This window comes from Oncorhynchus kisutch, linkage group LG26, assembly GCF_002021735.2.
Source record: "Oncorhynchus kisutch isolate 150728-3 linkage group LG26, Okis_V2, whole genome shotgun sequence".
NCBI classification, from domain to species: Eukaryota; Metazoa; Chordata; class Actinopteri; order Salmoniformes; family Salmonidae; genus Oncorhynchus; species Oncorhynchus kisutch.
In genome coordinates this window covers 13,081,529-13,102,204 of record NC_034199.2, presented here as the reverse complement: position 1 = coordinate 13,102,204, position 20,676 = coordinate 13,081,529, and the positions used below count along the sequence as shown (strand labels likewise).

The following is a 20,676-nucleotide window of genomic DNA, read 5'->3' as shown; positions in this document are numbered from 1 at the left end:
TTCATACCCTTAGATTTTTTCCACATTTTGTTATGTTACAGCCATATTCTAAAATTGATCAAATATATGTTTTCCCCCTCATCAATCTACACACAGTGCCCGATGTCAAAGCAAAAACAGGTTTAGATTTTTTTTGCAAATGTATTAAAAATAAAAAACGGAAATATCAAATTTCAATATGTATTCAGACCAGTCGTCTTGGGTATGACACTTCTCCCATTCTTCTCTACAATTCCTCTCAAGCTCTGTCAGGTTGGATGTGGAGCGTCACTGCACAGCTATTTTCAGGTCCTTCCAGAGACATTCAATCCAGTTCAAGTCCGGGCTCTGGCTGGGCCACTCAAGGACATTCAGAGACTTGTCCCGAAGCCACTCCTGCGTTGTCTTGGCTGTGTGCTTAGGGTCGTTGTCTGTTGGAAGGTGAACCATTGTCCCAGTCTGAGATCCTGAGCAGGTTTTCATCAAGGATCACTCTGTATTTTGCTCCATTCATCTTTCCCTTGATCCTGACTAGTCTCCCAGCCCCTGCTGTTGAAATACATCCACACAGCATGATGCTGCCACCACCATGCTTCACCGTAGGGATTGTGCTAGTTTTTCTCCATACAGGACGCTTGGCAGTCAGGCCAAAGGGTTCAATCTTGGTTTCATCAGACCAGAGAATCTTGTTTCTCATGGTCTGAGAGTGCTTTAGGTGCCTTTTGGCAAACTCCAAGCTGGCTGTCATGTGCCTTTTACTGGGGAGTGGCTTCTGTCTGGCCACTCTACCATATAGGCCTGATTGTTGGAGTGCTCCAGAGATGGGAGAACCTTCCAGAAGGACAACCATCTCCACAGAGGAACTCTGGAGCTTTGTCAGAGTGACTATCAGGTTCTTGGTCAATTCCCGACGAAGGCTCTACTCCCCCGATTGCTCAGTTTGGCCAGGCGGCCAGCTCTAGGAAGAGTCTTGGTGGTTCCAAACGTCTTACATTTAAGATTGATGGAGGCCACTGTGTTCTTGGGGACCTTCAATGCTGCAGAAATGTTATTGTACCCTTCCCCAGATCTGTGCCTTCGACACAATCCGGTCTCTGAGCTCTATGGACAATTCCTTCGACCTCATGGATTGGTTTTTGCTCTGACATGCACTGTCAACCGAGGGACCTTATATAGACAGGTGTGACTTTCCAAATCATGTCCCATCAATTTAATTTACCACATTATGGGGTGTGTAGATTGATGAGGGATCTTTTTTAAATGATTCATTCTAGATTCTTAATATCCATGCTTTACTAAACATAGTCAATACATACAATTTCCATAAGTGTGTGAACGTTTCAATATTATGTCTTACACTGGTAATTGGCATAATGTAGGCTACTTGCCATCTTACTAGCCTAAACTTAATATACAACAGTGCAAATACTTTTGGGAAGAAATATATTTGAATGTCAAATTATGGACTGGTACAAGACTTTTGGATGTGTGACTTGATGTCAACATTTAATAGTAGCTTCAACCTCCTTATGGGAGGGTGCTGTCAAGTTGGCAACTCCCAGTGGCATTTCCCTTCATTAAAAAGTAACAACCATGTATGTATATATAAATAAAAACGGTGTGGATGATATCATATCTAGATAGAGTCTATGTGGCACTGAGTTGGATGTTCATTCTTAACCTGGAAATCACTGACCCTGTGTGTCCCAAATGGCACCCTATTCCCTATGTAGTGAACTACTATAGACCAGGAACATTTGGGACACCACCATGTCTGCTCTCCTATATAATGACATGTTAATAAGGTGTACAATTAAGATTTATTTAAGATTAAACTCTTTTTTTTTTTTTACCTTTATTTTACTAGGCAAGTCAGTTAAGAACAAATTCTTATTTTCAATGACGGCCTAGGAACAGTGGGTTAACTGCCTGTTCAGGGGCAGAACGACAGATTTTGTACCTTGTCAGCTCAGGGATTTGAACTTGCAACCTTTCGGTTACTAATCCAATGCTCTAACCACTAGGCTACCCTGACATTTGTGGCAAAGCAATACGTCTTTCTTTAGAGTGTTGAAACAGAGTCACTGTTTTCATTATATTGTAAGAAAAACACAATAACTCTACAACAATGTGTTTTGTATTGTAATCACGTTTATAAAAAGCACTGTCTCTCATCCCTCCAAAATTCCATTTATAATTACATCCAAATACTTACCCAAGTAATAATGCTTGTTAACAAAACACATAAAAAAAGATTGAGCAATAATACACCCACACACTGCACTCTCTCTCTCGCTAAAACATTTATGTTAAGACCGCAAAGCTGCCCGAGCTTTGTCCAAGATGTCCTTCCTCATCTTTGGATAATTGGGGTGAGCATCCAAAACCTAAACAAAACATGAATATTTAGTTTATGCATATGATGTTATTCAATGACAACACGTAAACAAAAATCAAATTTTTACACACTTATTTCAACATAGATAACATGTGAAGCTATGATTTCAACTTACCTTATGACAGACATCTATGGCATCAACATGCCTCTTTGCTTTCAGGTAGTTGAATGCAAGCTTGTATCCTGAGACAAAAACATACTACTATTCATAGACTGTTGTATATTTACATGATTTTAAAAAATTGTTTAAATGGCAGCATGTACAAGATGTCCTTAAACATACCTATCGTGGGGTTCGTTTGATTGCCATATTTCCAAGCCATTTCATAGTTCAGCGCTGCATCTCGGAATGCCTGCTCCTTCTCCATAATGTAGCCCATGTATTCATAAGCTTTACAACATGACTGTGAAAATTAACAATGACTGTTACCGTGAGTGACTCAAACTCATTCCGGATACATTTTTGATCAAGGGTATGCATTGACCTTATTATGACGAAGGCACCTCTTCAAGAGGTCCCCGGCCATGTCATATTTCCCTGACTGGATGTAGATGTCGGCCAGGAGCAGCCAGCTCTTCTCAAACTCGTCAGCGTCAACAATGCTCCAGTTCATCTTAGCTACGCGTTTGAGCTGGTTCCTGGCTCGAGGGGTTTGTTTGAGAATCATGTAGGCTGTCGCCATGGCTAGCAGTGCAGGCACATGGTCCTTCTAAGTTAAAACAGAGAGCCTTGGTTAGTTAGGTGTCGTTTTACAGCGAATCAGGTCTAACATTTCCCTCTATTTCTGTGAAGTAGACAAGAGTATCCAAAAATGCAAACAAAGGTTTCCTTGTCAGCAAGGAGGATTCAATTTGCGTAACAGGATATTATCTTACACAAGTTATCTTACTATGTTAATGACATAGTAAGTTACTCAATAAATAAGCTGTTAAGGAAACCTCCAAAGTCAGCATCAAGAAAGTGTAAAGCAAAGAGAAAGCCTAAGATAATGCACCCGCGTAGTGATGTTAGATTTGCTAAGGGTGTGGGTGTGTGTGCACACTTATGTACACCATCTGGAGTTGACTTACCTCATTGTTTGCAATCTCTGTGAAAACATTCAGGGCTTTCTCAACGTTGGCTTTCTGCTTTGTGGCCAGAAAGCAGTAGTTCTCTAGGATCCGTAGTTGGACGTGTCCACCGGCTGTCTGGGGCTTTAACTCATTCAGGAGCTTCTCTGCTGTTCTCACGGCGAGCTGCTCTGACTCCTGCTTCTCAGTAGAGTTCCTGAGCATAGATGAAAATTGAAAAGGAAGTGCATTTACATCAATGACAGCCAGATAAATGAGCAAGTATAACATGGACATAAGGATTTGTGTTTTAGCTGAGATATACACTGAGTGTACAACACATTAAGAACACCTTCCCCCCCCCTTTGCCCTCAGAACAGCCTCAATTCGTTGAGGCATGGACTCTACAAGGTGTCGAAACCGTTCCACAGGGATGCTGGCCCATGTTGTCTCCAATGCTTCCCACAGTTGGCTGGATGTCCTTTGGGTGGTGGACCATTCTCAATACATGCAGGAAACTGTTCATCGACACTGATTGAAGTGGATTTAACAAGGGACATCAATAAGGGATCACAGTGTTCAACTGGATTCACCTGGTCAGTCTGTCATGGAAATAGTAGGTATTCCTAATGTTTTGTACACTCAGTGTATCGTCACTGTAAGCATTAAAAAACATCACCACAGCTAATATTCAGCTGTTCATTGAAATACATAGCTGAATGGAACTCCATGTTTCTCAGGCAAAAAGTAAATCCACCTCCAAGAAAGGTGAAATGCGATAGACCATATGACTGGACAGGAAATAGAATGCATCAACTGAATGTTAAATGTGTTTACTGTCAGATATTTTGTCTGTATTGTCTACTTGTTGAATGTTTGTGAAGTCTTGATTTGTGGTTATTTGTAATGTCTTGTTAATTGGTGTTGGACCCCAGGAAGACTAGCTAGTGTTACGGCGTTAGCTAATGGGGATCCTAATAAAAATGACAAAAATGACAAATTACTGCACATGTAACACACCCCATGTCACCATCTAGGTTCTCAAAGACTTCTCCTCCCATGGTGTCATTGTCTGGGTTAAGACAGATCTCAATCATGTTGTACACAGCATTCTGACCCCAGTCATTGTCTTTCCGTGCCTTGTTGAAGTGTCGCAACCCATCATTGGGTTCACCTGTGTACCTGGGCACGAAATACAACTTAATTATTTTAAAAAAAGACACCATAATCAATCTAGCTAAAGATACATTTGACTAATGCACTTACCACAGATAAAGTCCTTTGCAGTAGTTAAACCCAGGGTCAAACTTTGCCCTGGAGGAATGCTTTTCAGCCATCTCCAGAAACCTGGGAACTTCCTCTAACTTCCCAGCTCTCCTCAGCAGGTCGATTAGACGTGACAGTGTTGGGTAGTTGTCTGGCAGGAACATATGGGAAAGACATTACTTCCCTTCCAGGGGAGGTCAAATCAGCAGTGTATATTTACATTGAGGTTCTTACGCTTCCTTTTCAAGCTTTACAAATCTCCATTGAAATTCTATTTCAGGGGGGGAACTTGTGTATTCAGACCTAAGAGAAACCGAGCCCTGTCACACCTGGTTTGCGCTCCAGTAGCTGCTGAAAGTGGAAAACGGCTTGCTCATAGTCCTGCTTCCTGAACATCAGGTCAGCCATCATCTACGAGGAAACAGAGAAGTTCGGAAAACAATCAAGTTTTACAATAGGATTTTCCTTTGGGACTTGACAGAAATGGCATATAAATAGAACTAACCAGTGTTGCATCTTCATTGACCTGGTCACTCTTCAGAAGGACACTGCATTGCTGTTGGCAGCCATCCACATCATCTAAAGTGAGGTACAACCGCGCCAGCTCCAGCATCACCTGGTAACAATGAAAGCATTCAATTGAATTCAACTTTGTTAACCAATTACCTTCTAACATCATAATTATAATACCATTTCCTATGCGCAAATGTTGTAGTATGCCTTGCTGGCATTAAACATACATTTACACATTCATAAAAATAGATTTGAATGTAATTATAAACATTTAGTGATTATAAACATGATAAACTACTGTAATATGCAAATTAGCAAATACAAAAACTGCATAGAAAGAAAGGGATGCTGGGGATTCACAAATACAGCTGCAGGGAGCACACACTGAAGGCTTGATTCAGCTGCACCGACCTTGCCATCACTCTCACAATAGACAAGAGCTTCTTTGTAGAATTTCACTGCTCTCTCATAGCCTCTAAGACTCGTGTAGTGTTTAGCGATCTCGCCACAGATCTCTGCAGCGAGCTGCTTCTGCATGGAGACAGCGTCTGGCTGCTCCAACTGCACACGCTTCAACACCTTGGCCTGCACATCCCGGGCCTAAAAGAAAACACAAGTCTGGGTTCAGAGCATAGCTAAGAAATAGCAATGTTGTGAATTATGCATGTATTATAGAGGAGACAGATTTTCAATCTTAGAAATGATCATAATAATATATTTCAGTTATTTCATTTTCTCTCATTGCTTAGCATAATGGCTTTTACAATATCAGAATACTTACTCGTTGCAAGGAAAGTAAAGCATCCTCGTTTTTGTCAACCTTGCCTTGGATTTTGGCCAACAGGACCAGATAGCGACAATCATCGGTTAGCAACGGCAGCTCATTTACTAGACAAAACACCACAAGGCGACGAGTGAGAAGTCGGAAAAGCGCTACATAAGTAACTATGTATTATCATTGTAATTTATGACCAGCAACAAAACTTTAACATTGCTACAATTTTGAACATTTTGTAGCAATGATGTCCAGCTTACCTGGGTCATGGGCGAGAGCCTCTTGTAAAACTTTCTCGCACCTCTCGTACTGTCTCATCTTCATTAGCAGTTCAGCCAGGTCATATCGCAGGAAGTTCTGCTGCTCAGTCTTCAGAGCAGCTTCATAGTAATTGATTGCCTGTGAAGAACAGCGGTGAATCATACAGCTATTGACTACTATAGATTGATATTTGAATGTTTTTTTTCTTACAGGCCTGCTACACTGGACACGTAACTTTTGCAGAGCCTAACATGATGACCAAACCGCTCGAGTGCGTGCGCTATCGCGCTCATGTAGATTTTGTTCCACCCACACTAGACGTGAACAGGACACGTAGGTTGAAATATAGAAATGAACTCGGAACCAAGCATATTAATTTGGGGACAGGTCGAAAAGCATGAAACATTTATGGAAATTGAGCTAGCTAGCTTGCTGTTGCTAGCTAATTTGTCCGGGGATATAAACATTGCATTGTTATTTTACCTGAAATGCACAAGGTCCTCTACTCTGACAATTAATCCACTGAAAAAAAATAGTAAACTCAAATCAAATTTTATTTGTCACATACACATGGTTAGCATATGTTAATGCGAGTGTAGTGAAATGCTTGTGCTTCTAGTTCCGACAATGCAGTAATAACCAACGAGTAATCTAACCTAACAATTCCACAACAACTACCTTATACACACAAGTGTAAAGGGATAAAGAATATGTACATAAAGATATATGAATGAGTGATGGTACAGAACGGCATAGGCAAGATGCAGTAGATGGTATCGAGTACAGTATACACATATGAGATGAGTAATGTAGGGTATGTCAACATTATATTAAGTGGCATTGTTTAAAGTGGCTAGTTAAATTTTTTACATCAATTTTCCATTATTAAAGTGGCTGGAGTTGAGTCAGTATGTTGGTAGCAGCCACTCAATGTTAGTGGTGGCTGTTCAACAGTGTGATGGCCTTGAGATAGAAGCTGTTTTTCAGTCTCTCGGTCCCTGCTTTGATGCACCTGTACTGACCTCGCCTTCTGGATGATAGCGGGGTGAACAGGCAGTGGCTCGGGTGGTTGTTGTCCTTGATGACCTTTATGGCCTTCCTGTGACATCGGGTGGTGTAGGTGTCCTGGAGGGCAGGTAGTTTGCCCCCGGTGATGCGTTGTGCAGACCTCACTACCCTCTGGAGCCTTACGGTTGAGCAGTTGCCATCCCAGGCAGTGATACAGCCTGACAGGATGCTCTCGATTGTGCATCTGTAAAAGTTTGAGTGCTTTTGGTGACAAGCCAAATTTCTTCAGCCTCCCGAGGTTGAAGAGGCGCTGCTGCGCCTTCTTTACCACGCGGTCTGTGTGGGTGGACCAATTAAGTTTGTCCGTGATGTGTACGCCGAGGAACTTAAAACTTTCTACCCTTCCCACTATTGTCCCGTCAATGTGGATAGGGGGGTGTTTCCTGAAGTCCACAATCATCTCCTTTGTTTTGTTGACGTTGAGTGCGAGGTTATTTTCCTAACTCACTCCAAGGGCCCTCACCTCCTCCCTGTTGGCCATCTCGTCATTGTTGGTAATCAAGCCTACCACTGTAGTGTCTTCCGCAAACTTGATGATTGAGTTGGAGGCGTGCATGGCCACGCAGTCATGGGTGAACAAGGAGTACAGGAGTGGGCTCAGAACGCACCCTTGTGGGGCCCCAATGTTGAGGATCAGTGGGGTGGAGATGTTGTTACCTACCCTCACCACCTGGGGGCGGCCCGTCAGGAAGTCCAGTACCCAGTTGCACAGGGCGGGGTCGAGACCCAGGAATAGCTACACTGTTTGTTTTAGGCCATGTTTCTGGTCACCTTGCCCTGGTTAAAAGCAGTGGTTTGTGCTTTCAGTTTCGCACGAATGCTGCCATCAATCCACGGTTTCTGGTTTGGGAATGTTTTAATAGTTGCTATTGGTAAGACATTGCCGATGCACTTGCTAATAAACTCGCTCACCGAATCAGCGTATTCGTCAATGTTGTTGTTGGACGCAATGCGGAACATATCCCAATCCACGTGATCGAAGCAGTCTTGAAGCGTGGAATCAGATTGGTTGGACCAGCGTTGAACAGACCTGAGCGCGGGAGCTTCCTGTTTTAGTTTTTGTCTATAGGCTGGGAGCAACAAAATGGAGTCGTGGTCAGCTTTTCTGAAAAGAGGGCGGGGGAGGGCCTTATATGCATCGCGGAAGTTAGAATAACAATGATCCAGGGTTTTACCAGCCCTGGTTGCACAATCGATATGTTGATAGAATTTAGCCTTGTTAAAATCCCCAGCTACAATGAATGCTGCCTCAGGATATGTGGTTTCCAGTTTACATAGAGTCAAATAAAGTTTTTTCAGGGCCATCGATGTGTCTGCTTGGGGGGGAATATATACGGCTGTGATTATAATCGAAGAGAATTCTCTTGGTAGATAATGCAGTCGACATTTGATTGCGAGGAATTCTTTGTCAGGTGAACTGAAGGACTTGAGTTCCTGTATGTTGTTATGATCACACCACGTCTCGTTAATCATAAGGCATACCCCCCCGCCCCTCTTCTTACCAGAAAGATGCTGGTTTCTTTCGGCGCAAAGAAAGTAGCTGGCTGCACCGACTCCGATAGCGTGTCTCGAGTGAGCCATGTTTCCGTGAAGCAAAGAACGTTACAATCTCTGTCTCTCTGGAAGGCAACCCTTGCTCGGATTTCATCAACCTTGTTGTCAAGAGACTGGACATTGGCGAGTAGTATGGTAGGGAGTGGTGCGTGATGTGCCCGTCTCCGGAGCCTGACCAGAAGACCGCTTCGTTTGCCCCTTTTACGGCGACGTTGTTTTGGTTCGCCGGCTGGGATCCGATCGCGAAGGGAGGCGGCCAGCTCTGTCGGCGCCGGAAGAAGGATTCTAGTAAGAAGAACGTTTCTAGTAATCTCTCCAGGCTTCTTCTTCTTCTCTGGATATGGCAGTTGGCAACCAACTTTAAGATGCATTACCACCACCAACTGGACTGGAGTGTGGATCTCAGTTCATCTTTCTATCACCAACGTGGGTATATGCTCCTAAAAACAAATGAGGATGGGAGAGGCGGGACTTGCAGCGCATCAAGCATCACAAATAGAACCAAGTTCTATGTTAGCGCCTGGCTACGCAGACGCGTGCGAGCAGTGTCCAATGATTGAAGAACATGTATGTGTACATTTATTTTGCAACGCATGCAGTGTGGTCAGCATGTAAGACACTCCAATTTATTTCAAAGAAACCTGGGCATAAGGAGCGCAGCTGTGAGACGATTGCATTACTTAGCGTAAAATTACGCTCTGGTTTTATTTGTAATAATTTGACTGTGCTTGCACTGCAAAAATGTACACATCCAGTGTAGTAGCTACTGTTTTCCTGACGCCTGAGTGTAGCTCCCCAGTTAGTATACAGACCTTGACGTAATTGTGAGTCTTGACGAGAGCTTTCCCAATCTTGCTGGCCAGAGCTCCATCTTTGGGGTTTTTCTTCAGAGCCTGTTCGTAGATCTCAATGGCCTTCTCTGGCTGCGGATAAACGGACTTGACTTAGTGACATTTAGCTGTACCGAACATTAACTGTGATGATTCAACATTCCACAGTGAGAGAGTCATGAAGGAAGATATAAGCACAATGCACAGATGTTTACTCTTTATAAATATATGCATTAATTAATAAAACACTGCATAATACTACTTCCTATGAACACACTACTGTAAAAGACCCCAAAACCCTGCAAGCCTTGCATTGCCTCGTTTTGTGCAACAACGAGATTAATCAATATTCAATTTCATACCCACCTCTTGGATATTCACATAAGCATCCCCAAGTAAAAGATATGTATGAGGACTCGGCAGCTTCTCTACTAATTCTCTGAGGAAAGACAGGAAAAATATCAGATTGAATGTTATTCTAGACATTTTTGATATTCTATCACATTATACAGACATGGGTCTGCTCTGCTCTGAGGTTCACTCATCCTTAATGGCTTCCCAGCAGTGTCTCTGTGTGGAAAATTCTGTCAACACAAGTATAGTATCAGAGATGAGGTGATGGGCCTTCGGCTCACTTTTAGACACTGCAGGCAGCTTTGCATATTACAGCCTTGCTGCATGAGTGGATAAAGTTGAACATTTACACTTGATTTGCTGTGAACTGGTGGCCTGCATACTGTTATGGACTGACTGCTGCTATGGCATGGGTGGGTGGGCTGACACAGCAATGGGGGATGTGGTTAGTACACTGAATAAGAGACGTGGTTTCAAGAAATAACAAACTATTTGTTACCCTAAGCTACATGTCAAACACCATTAGTGAACAGTTTGTGTGCCTAACTGTCAGACTATAGCCTTTTTTATAATGCTGTGTTGTTCCTTACCTGTAACAACTGGCATAAAGGCGCTTCTCTTTCCTGTGAGTCAGATATATGTCGGCCATCTTCTCCTTGGCCTGGATATAGTAGGGCTGCTCAGGGGTGATGTTTCTGAGCATGCTCAGGGCAAGCTCGGTGTCGCCACGCAGCAGAGCCAGGTCAGCATTGGCGATGGTGACACGCAGCTCCTCAGGAGTGCCCGAGAACTCGTTGATGGCGTCTTGCATCACTTTGGCGGCTTCGTGCTGAAACGTCAAACCCACGTTCATGAATCAGACTTTACTGTTCAACACTGGGCAACGACATGACTGAGACAGAAGACAAACACTACCGGGAATGTAAGTACAATAAAATATGGAGGATCTGCATTTCATGAGTACCTGGAAAGTACACAGTTCCTAGAAAGGTGGGCATAACTCAAGATATATTGAATAATACTCTCTGTTGCTGAGCTTGTTCTCTCCATGGTCCCTTACCTGTTCTCCGTTGAGCCAGAGGGCCTCGGCGAGTTCAAGGAACACAGACACACAGTCAGCAGAGCTCAGCTCCACCTTCTTGTTCTTGGATTTGGCTGAGGCACCGGCCCTGCGGACCCCCGGCAGGATCATGGCCATCTGCAGAGTCTGGATGGCCTCTTGGAGCTCTCCCATCTTCTTCTGGGCCTGGGCCTTTATAAGGTGATACACAGGGTGCTCTCGGACCTGGCAGGGAGCAACACACAGAGCTATTAGAGGATGGATGTTCCCATAACAGTTCTGTTTGATCTAATACCACGTTCATCTGGAATGCTGTTCTTACCGCAAAGTTGTGACTGAGGCAAAGCTCCAGAGACTGGGAGGAGAGCTTGTAGTTGCCTTGTAAGAGGTGGATCTGTGCCATGAGCAGGTGGGCCTCAGCATGGGAGGGACACTGGTCCAGGCAGTGTTGGAGGCTGCTCTGAGCAGAGTCAATGTCACCTAAAGGACATCAGCATTGCCATCAAACCCATTAATTGTTGTCATCCATGTTGAGAACAACTTGGCATGAAAACAGAGCAGAATTGTGTCACATGCAATTCAGTTGAAGCTCACCAGACTGAAACCTAACTTTGGCCAATAGGAAGACACCTTGTAGGAGTCCAGGTACTATCTTGACCACAGTGTCCAACACAGAGGCACAGTGTTGGAGCTGAGGGGCAGGAGGCTGGCCCTGGGCTGGAGGCTAACACACACGTGATACCGATGGTTATCTCTATGATCAAGACCACAATGAATGACACGACGAGGGCTACAAATCTATTTACAACGTCTTTGTATCGTTTGTTAAACCCAGTAAATGTTGTGTCAAAAATTACTGACAGTAATCTCTATAAATGCATCTGTAGACATGCAAAGCCCACCTTTCTCTCCTCTCCTTATCTTATAGTCCCCTATAATAAAACCTTAAAATATGTATTGAACAAATGTATCCATAGACATCTCTCTCCAGACTGACCTTAGCAGGACAGAGTGCTATGTACTCCTTGACGATCTCCAGCAGGAAGTCAGGGTTGAGCTTCTCAAAGTAGTCCACCCCCAGCGGCAGGCCCTGCAGTGTGGAGAAGTGAGTGTCCACGGCATCATTCAGCAGGTTGGTGACCTCATCCTGTGACCTGCGTTTCTTCACAGCCAGCATGGCGCGCAGGTACAGCAGCTCCTGACAGAGAGGAAAGAGCAAGCCATGGGTGTCAACAGGTTCACACAACAGTATTCAGCTCAGTAGGGCAGCTCTAACACAACATGGTTTATAGGACCAAGGTACAGCAGAGCATGCCAAATGGCACCCTATTACCTATATAGTGCACTACTTTTGACCAGAGCGCTATGGGCCTTTATAGTGCACTAGAAAAGGGAATAAGGTGCCATTTGGAATGTACCCAGAGTCTCCCCTATAATACTTAAGACACACAGGACAAGCTGTCACTCAGTGGTTACTTATCCAAGCCGATGTCACTGTTAAGGGCTTAGCAAACACAGGAAAGCCCACACATTTCAAAAGAACTACCATTACCAAAACAAAAAGCTGTCCAAAAGGCTACAAAGCTTCACTAGATGACCAAACACTAGATATTAATGTCAAAAGTAGAATTAGAAATATAATTACTTTGGCAAGGCCATCGAACTGGATTGAACAGAGCAATATCTCTATCAGCCTTACCCCTGATTTCCCAATAGACTGTTGGATCTCTGTGAGAAACTCCAGCTGTTGCTCTGCATCCTCCAAGTTTCCCTCGATCAGCTGGCACCTGATAATACCTGGAAATACAGATCAGATGTTTTTACAATCTACATCTAAAGGATTTACAACTTAATTATTTGTTTATAGCTGGTTTATAATATTATAATGAAGAATAAACGTTACCAAATTCTACATAGAGTTGATGTCGGAAGTTTACGTACACCTTAGACAAATACATTTAAACTCAGTTTTTCACAATTCCTGACATTTAAACCTAGTAAAAAGTCCCTGTCTTAGGTCAGTTAGGATCACCACTTTATTTTAAGAATGTGAAATGTCAGAATAATAGTTGAGAGAATTATTTATTTCAGCTTTTATTTCTTTCATCACATTCCCAGTGGGTCAGAAGTTCACATACACTCAATTAGTATTTGGTAGCATTGCCTTGAAATTGTTTAACATGGGTCAAACGTTTTGGGTAGCCTTTCACAAGCTTCCCACAATAAGTTGGGTGAATTTTGGCCCATTCCTCCTGACAGAGCTGGTGTAACTGAGTCAGGTTTATAGGCCTCCTTGCTCACACATACTTTTCCAGTTCTGTCCACAAATGTTCTATATAATTGAGGTCAGGGCTTTGTGATGGCCACTCCAATACCTTGACTTTGTTGTCCTTAAGCCATTTTGCCACAACTTTGGAAGTATGCTTTGGGTCATTGTCCCTTTGGGAAACCCATTTGTGACCAAGCTTTAACTTCCTGACTGATGTCTTGAGATGTTACTGCAAAATATCCACAGAATTTTCCTACCTCATGACACCATCTATTTTGTGAAGTGCACCAGTCCCTCCTGCAGCAAAGCACAACATGATGCTGCCACCCCTGTGCTTCACGGTTGGGATGGTGTTTTTCCGGCTTGCAAGCCTCCCCATTTTTCCTTCAAACATTACGATGGTCATTAAGGCCAAACAGTTCCATTTTTGTTTCATCAGACCAGAGGATAGTTTTCCAAAAAAGTATAATCTTTGTCCCCATGTGCAGTTGCAAACCGTAGTCTGACATTTTATAGAGGTTTTGGAGCCGTGGCTTCTTCCTTGCTGAGCGGCCTTTCAGGTTATGTCGATATAGGACTCGTTTTACTGTGGATATAGATACTTTTGTACCCGTTTCCTCCAGCATCTTCACAAGGTGCTTTGCTGTTGTTCTAGTAACCAAAGATCGAATCCCTGAGCTGACAAGGTGAAAATCTGTCATTCTGCACCTGAACAAGGCAGTTTACCCGCTGTTCCTAGGCTGTCATTGAAAATAATAATTTTTTCTTAACTGACTTGCCTAGTTAAATAAAGGTAAATAGATACCCTTATTATTAGGAACCTGGTTGCAGTTCCTATGGCTCCCACTAGATGTCAACAGTCTTTAGAAATTGGTCGATGTTTTTCTTTTGAGAATTGAAGAAGTAGTGCTATTCATTCCATGTGTCACTGATGGCCCCTACTATTTCTGTGCACGTGAACAGGAGCGTGCTCCGTGTTATTTTTCTTTGGTATTGGAAACAGATTATCCCGTCTTAAATTTGATCGATTATTTACATTTTAGCATACCCGAGGTTGGATTAGGAACGTTGTTTGAAATGTTTGGACCAAGTTTACAGGTAACTTATTTGTAGTCATGTTGGGCGAGTTGTAACTGGTGTATTTCTGAATCAAACGCGCCAAATAAATTGACATTTTGGGGATATAAAGAAGGAATTTATCGAACAAACGGCCATTCATTGTGTCACTGAGACATTTGGGATTGCAAAAAGAAGATCTTCAAAAGGTAAGGCATTTATTATATCGTTATTTCTGACTTTTGTGTCAGAAAAATGTAAAAATGATTTTCATGTGTTTGTATGCGGGGCGCTGTCCTCAGATAATCGCATGGTCTGCTTTCGCCGTAAAGCCTTTTTGAAATCTGACACAGCAGCTGGATTAACAAGAAGGTAAGCTTTATTTTGATGTATTACACTTATATTCTCGTGAATGTTTAATATTGATATTTCTGAAGTTTGAATTTGGCGCTCTGCAATTTCACTGGATGTTGTCAAATCGATCCCGCTAAAGGGATTGGTGCGTGAAGGGACCACTAAGAGGTTAAAAAAAGGTCAAATAAAATAAAATACATTTGCACTTTTCACACCAAAGTAAGTTTATCGCTAGTAGACAGAACGCGTCTTCTTCCTGAGTGGTATGACGGCTGTGTGGTCCCATGCTGTTTATACTTGCGTACTATTGTTTGTACAGATGAACGTGGTACATTCAGGCGTCTGGAAATTGCTCCCAAGGATGAACCAGACTTGTAAATTAGCCTATCAGAAGCTTCTAAAGCCATTACACAATTTTCTGGAATTTTCCATGCTGTTTAAAAGCACTGTCAACTTAGTGTATGTTAACTTCTGACCCACTGGAATTGTGATACAGTGAATTATAAGTGAAATAATCTGTCTGTAAATAGTTGTAAAAAATTACTTGTGTCATGCACAAAGTAGATGTCCTAACCGACTTGCCAAAACTATAGTTTGTTAACAAGAAATTTGTGGAGTGGTTGAAAAACGAGTAGTAATGACTCCAACATAAGTGTACGTAAACTTCAGACTTCAACTGTAGGTACAGAATTACATGCATAGCTACATTACAGCTAAAAAGTTTGAGATCTACGGCATATGTCTAAACAATCAGGGAAGCCCGTCTCACCTGTCAAAGCCGAGACACTTGTTTCGTCCAGAGTCATGGCAGTCTTGTACCACTTCATAGCCTCTTTGATTCTTCCCTGCAGAACCAACTGGTAGCCCAGCTCTGTGGCCAGATCAGAATCCCCTTGGGCTTGGGAGAAGGCTCTGTCCACCATGATGCGAGTCTGCTGAATCACTTTCTCATTTCTTCCACACTAGCAAATGACAACAGAGTTAAGTCTTTGTGTATACCTCATGTCAGACATGCAATTGTCCTGGTTCAGGGACTGTAATGTCACAAGGTGAAGTGAAAGGGTTCTCGATCTCTTCAGAGGTGAAACCTAGTCACACTAGTTTCCATGTAAAAACATTTCTTATCGAAAAGCATTAAACACTGAATACAGTGTCTTATAAGCCCATGTGGGCTGGGCATCCTGAAGATGCAATACGCTCGACTAATAAATCAAATTAGTCTTACCACCCGTGTGAAAGCCAAGGACATCCTGTAGAAAAGGTCTGGGCTGTGAGGCTCTTGGGCGTCCAAGTTGCTGACGAGACTTGAGAGCATGTTTAGTGACTGCCAAAAGTAAAAAGGGTATCCCACTTGACCACGTACACATCATGGGAATCATTATGTACCATTCACACGTAGTTGTGTGGCAACAGGTTGAAGTGCATGCTAGCTGATCCCTAAGACTTCCAGTCTTAGCGGCAACTCTAGTTAGCAGTGGCTCGCGAAACTACCTCCAACTTCCTTCATACTGGAAGCAGAGATATAAAAAATGGTATCCGCGAGTTCATCTGACTCTAGGGAAATATATAAAGGGCTTCATTGCCAAAATCCCGAACCATCCCTTTAACTATTCATGTTTGGAAATTACCTCTGTGATGTCCCCCTCTCTGCATAAGGAGTGAAGAGCGAGCATTCTCAGGGCTTCTAGGTTGTTTTTATCCTTCTGCAAGAGCCTAGAATAGGACATGAAACATCTCTTTAATGATCAGCACTGTTTGATGCTAATGAAAATGTGGTGTTGTCAAAGTATTGTATTCGTTTCTTCCCATGATGGCTTATATGCCTGACAAGGCTGGAGGAAAGGGAGAGAGAATACAATCTAAGGAAGAACACCCACTTAGACTATGAGAAAAAAAAAAGAGCCGGACTGTACACTGCATGTGTCCATTCCTGTTCAAAGAGCTATGACTCAGCAGGGCTAAACCAGTGGCTCTGGCCTTGGGCTTAGTCCCCTTAGAAACGGGCTCCACCTGAGTGATCCTCCTTCCTGCAGTTCATAGAACCTGGAGAAGTGCATCCTGGGAAACGTGTGGCTCTAGCGCTTCAGCTCAAAAGCCTTTTCATATTCCCTGGCTCTGGCCAGGGTCCAGCGGGCGAGCAGTCAGGAACAATGGCTCAGTCATTATGCCACTGGTTCCAGGCATCACGCTCCATTTTAATTTGCACTTCAATACGGGCCACTTGCAAAGGCTGACTGGCTCGTTCTTTATATGGCTGCTATTGATTGACCAAATCCATCAATGAAAGTATTTATTTGATCCAAACAATTCTTTACAAACTAAGATTAAAGCCAGCTATTATTTCCAGTGTCATTAGCTTAAGTAACAAGAAAACAGAAATTCTAGAGCAAAATCACCTCTAATATGAGATACTATACCTCTGTGCTGCATCTACAGTTTGCTCCCAGTCCTGCAGGGTCAATAGAAGCTTCATCTTCTTGATAAAAGCAGGAAGGAACCCAGGGAAACTAACAATCACTTGGTTGACTGTCTCCAATGCTCCAGAATAATTATGCCGATACTCATAGTAATGTGCCTGAAACCGATAAAATATCACACAATGTATGGACATGTTGAGGGAAAGTAAAATGCACTGTTGTACATCTGTTTCAAAAGCTAATTACTCTACACAAAGAACAAAAGATAGCAAGCTAACAATTGGTCTCACTGTATTACCACAGATAAGGCAATATAGAGCTTTGACATTTCAAAACAGTCCATTCAATATTCAAGATATGGTACAAATTGAGAAACAGATTGTGTTAGTGAATAATAGACTGACATCCTAGTGAGGTTGTGGGATATAGAGAATCCAGCACAATGGGGGATTATCATTCAGGCACAATAACTAGGTGCCACATGAAATATGAGACGTGACAAAGACCTCAACAATGTCTCCAATATCTTTACTTCACTTGCAATGGGAAGAGATGTTATCTATTCATGGCAACACAAGGGTTGTGTGCCTTCTTACCTTTCCCATCAGAGCAAAAACATCTGCTTTCTCTTTCAGGCCTTCGTCAAAGTATTTCCCAGCCTTCTTGGCATATGCATCCTTACCAGAGGTCAGATCTATCCAGCCTTTTAGGATAATCCCCTGAACAACAGACATTAATCCAAATGTTAGAAGGGTAGACAAATATAAATCAGAGTAGACCTCTACCTGGTTGTCAAGTAAATCCACTCAAAATGCTCCTAAAACAAATTCTCAAATAGCCTAGCGCTGACAAAGGCCATCCCTAGGCAACCCTATAGTGCCCTAGAGTGGGCATAATTTCATCCATTTAACTGTTTGAGGTATGTATACAGTGACACTTGCAGACTTCATAAGTTTTTGCAAATGCATTTTCAAAAAATATATATATATTTGATAGAATTTGAGAGAAACACATATAACCAAACTCACTTCTCGGGAACCATTAGAGACTTTGATCATCCTCTCTATGTATTCCCTTGCTTTGTCATTTCGTCCCAGAAGCCAGAGGAACATCCCAGCGTAGTAGAGACCCTTAGGTGTAGCACTTTTACGGTCCTCTTTCACCTTGGCATCCAGTTCCTGAATGACATCTCGATCTGAAGTCAACATAAAAAGTGTATAGATTCAGCTACAGAAAAATACACAGAGAAGTAACCATGGATCAAGACAAATATGGGTTTACCTGGGTTTGGCCTTTTCTTTTCAGCAAAAACAAGAGCCATGAATGTACAGAGGGACATATCTCTTCTGTCTTTTATAGTCTCAAACTCATGGATGGCTTCCTGAATTTGATCTAAAACGAAACATATAAACCATTTGTATTTATTATGGATCCATATTAGCTGCTGACAAAATTAAGGCAGTATACAATAAATAAATAAAACACACTGTGATTGATATTACATGAAACAGATATACAGGTCCAAAAGTATTTGGACAGTGACAGACCTTTTGTTGATTTGGCTCTGTACTCCAGCACTTTGGATTTTAAATGATACAATGACTATGAGGTTAAAGGGATACTTCGGTATTTTGGCAATGATGTCAGATGAATTCATGGATACCATGTTTATGTCTCTGTGTCCTGTATGAAGCAAGTTTGAGGTAGTTTTGTGAGACAATGCTAACTAGCGTTAACTATATTGACTTCCAGTCATTGTGCTATTTACAATAAAAGTGACTCCAAAATAATGCGGGGGGTCTATGTACAAAAAAATGCTGCAATTTCTAAAAAGTGAACCTGATATGGATGAAAATACCCTATAACTAAAGCTGACAGTCTGCAATTTAACCTCATAGTTGTATCATTTCAAATCCAGAGTGCTGGAACATACAGCCAAAACAACAAATAATTGTGGACCTCCCTGTAGCTGCTTTATTTAAATTGTTTCAAACTAAGCAATGGAGTACTCATTGACCTTGCATCAGGGTGCCGTAGGCATGGAAAAAGCTGAAGATTGGATCATTGCTGAATTTCCTCTGTGCCACAGCTGCAGCATTTAATACATGATTGAAATACTTCTCGTGGCAATAGTAGTTGATCAAGGCCTGGGAACAAAAACATGAAATGTAGAGCTGTGATAGAAAATAGCTTAATTTATGGCAGAGATCAAAATCACAAAAACATTTCAGAAAATACCTGAGTAAATCAAAGTAGGCTGTAAACCAACATTGTGCTGATAAAAAAAAGAAAAACTCTTATGGAATGCAAACGGTCAGCATGACAATACTTGTCCGTAATATCCTCCATGTCCAAGTTGGCCTGTGTTACTGATATGAAGTCGTGTGTTTACTCAACAATGTAACCAATATGCCGATGAAGACCATTCATAACCTGAATAACCTAGGAGCTTTATCCTGAATGTTTTGCCCCTTATTCTGTGAGGATAAATAAATACCTTACACGTTTTTATGATAAATGTCACTTGCATGTCATCATAAACATCCTGTCTGGCGGATAAGGTTAACTGTGCGTTTTTCATTTCAGAACTTTGAAAGAACCATTGCAGCTTGACATTCTAAACAAGCTAAACAGGCTACACGGTGATGTGTTGCTTTATTGTATACATTGAGGTGAACATGTCTCAGTACAAATAGAAATTGGGTACAGTGCAACACGACAACACTTACCAGCATTGACTCTTCGTCCTCCACTTCTGCCATGACAATGTTTCACCTCAAACTGCAGCAATGAAATAGACCTTAAATGTTTAACTGAATACTGCGTCCACATGTACTCTTAAAAGGCAAGATAGAAACCGATTATAGCTACATTTTTTGCCATCTTACAAACACCAGTAAGCGTCTTTCGTTTACTTGACAACCACCGCCGCCATTTTTAAATTGTAGAGGAAGTTGAAAATCATTGGTTTAACAATAATGTTTCACAAGGTGGCGCACCAAACACGCTGAACGTAAAATACTGACCCCACCCGCATGCCGCGCTTGTGGCTCTTTGGCACAAAGGCTGTGAGAAGAGGCTTGTAGCTACTTTGTGGTGTTTTCTCGTTTGGATAAAAGTGACCTAGGTTCCCATCTTCAGTCTGTGACCCTTAAACCGATTCTAAGTGGTCGAGGTTTACACTAGTTACCACAAAGTAAAAATGTATATAATAATTCATGAAAACAACCATTTGAAGAAGATAAATTGTAGAAATAGGCGGGGTCTATGACTTTGTGGCTGTGGTAACTAGTGTCGACCAGTGATCGAGTAGTGTCATTTCGTTCGTTGGAAAACGGAAGACGGTCCTCCCACAGAGTTTCATTAAAGACAGTACAGTATGAAGATAGACTAAAGCTGCTTGTCCAAAACAAATCCCCGATCACACGCGTAGGTGATGTCATGGCGACGTTGATTAGCTAACCTGAAACGT

At 42.2% G+C, this 20,676-nt stretch overlaps 1 protein-coding gene across 2 annotated transcripts; it reads right to left on the bottom strand.

Moving 5' to 3' along the window:
- Positions 1-2,110: 2,110 nt before the first annotated feature.
- ttc21b (tetratricopeptide repeat domain 21B) lies at positions 2,111-20,429 on the bottom strand. Of its 2 annotated transcripts, XM_031805964.1 has the most exons (30): positions 20,231-20,429; positions 19,934-19,985; positions 19,222-19,351; positions 18,486-18,596; positions 18,233-18,399; positions 17,801-17,923; positions 17,205-17,362; positions 16,416-16,500; positions 16,013-16,111; positions 15,557-15,749; positions 12,808-12,905; positions 12,106-12,306; positions 11,703-11,832; positions 11,431-11,588; positions 11,109-11,333; positions 10,639-10,877; positions 10,061-10,133; positions 9,677-9,787; positions 6,242-6,380; positions 5,988-6,094; positions 5,618-5,806; positions 5,199-5,309; positions 5,023-5,104; positions 4,694-4,844; positions 4,448-4,609; positions 3,449-3,644; positions 2,863-3,087; positions 2,661-2,781; positions 2,493-2,560; positions 2,111-2,366 (listed from the first exon to the last, which is right to left on the bottom strand). In XM_031805964.1, the coding sequence occupies exons 2-30, from the start codon at positions 19,964-19,966 to the stop codon at positions 2,289-2,291; spliced, it is 3,963 nt and encodes a 1,320-aa protein (XP_031661824.1). In that variant the 5' UTR covers positions 19,967-19,985; positions 20,231-20,429; the 3' UTR covers positions 2,111-2,288. The 2 variants fall into 2 exon arrangements, with proteins under 2 accessions (XP_031661824.1, XP_020317330.1); XM_020461741.2 differs by having other exon boundaries at positions 19,934-20,244.
- Between the last annotated feature and the right edge of the window lie 247 nt (positions 20,430-20,676).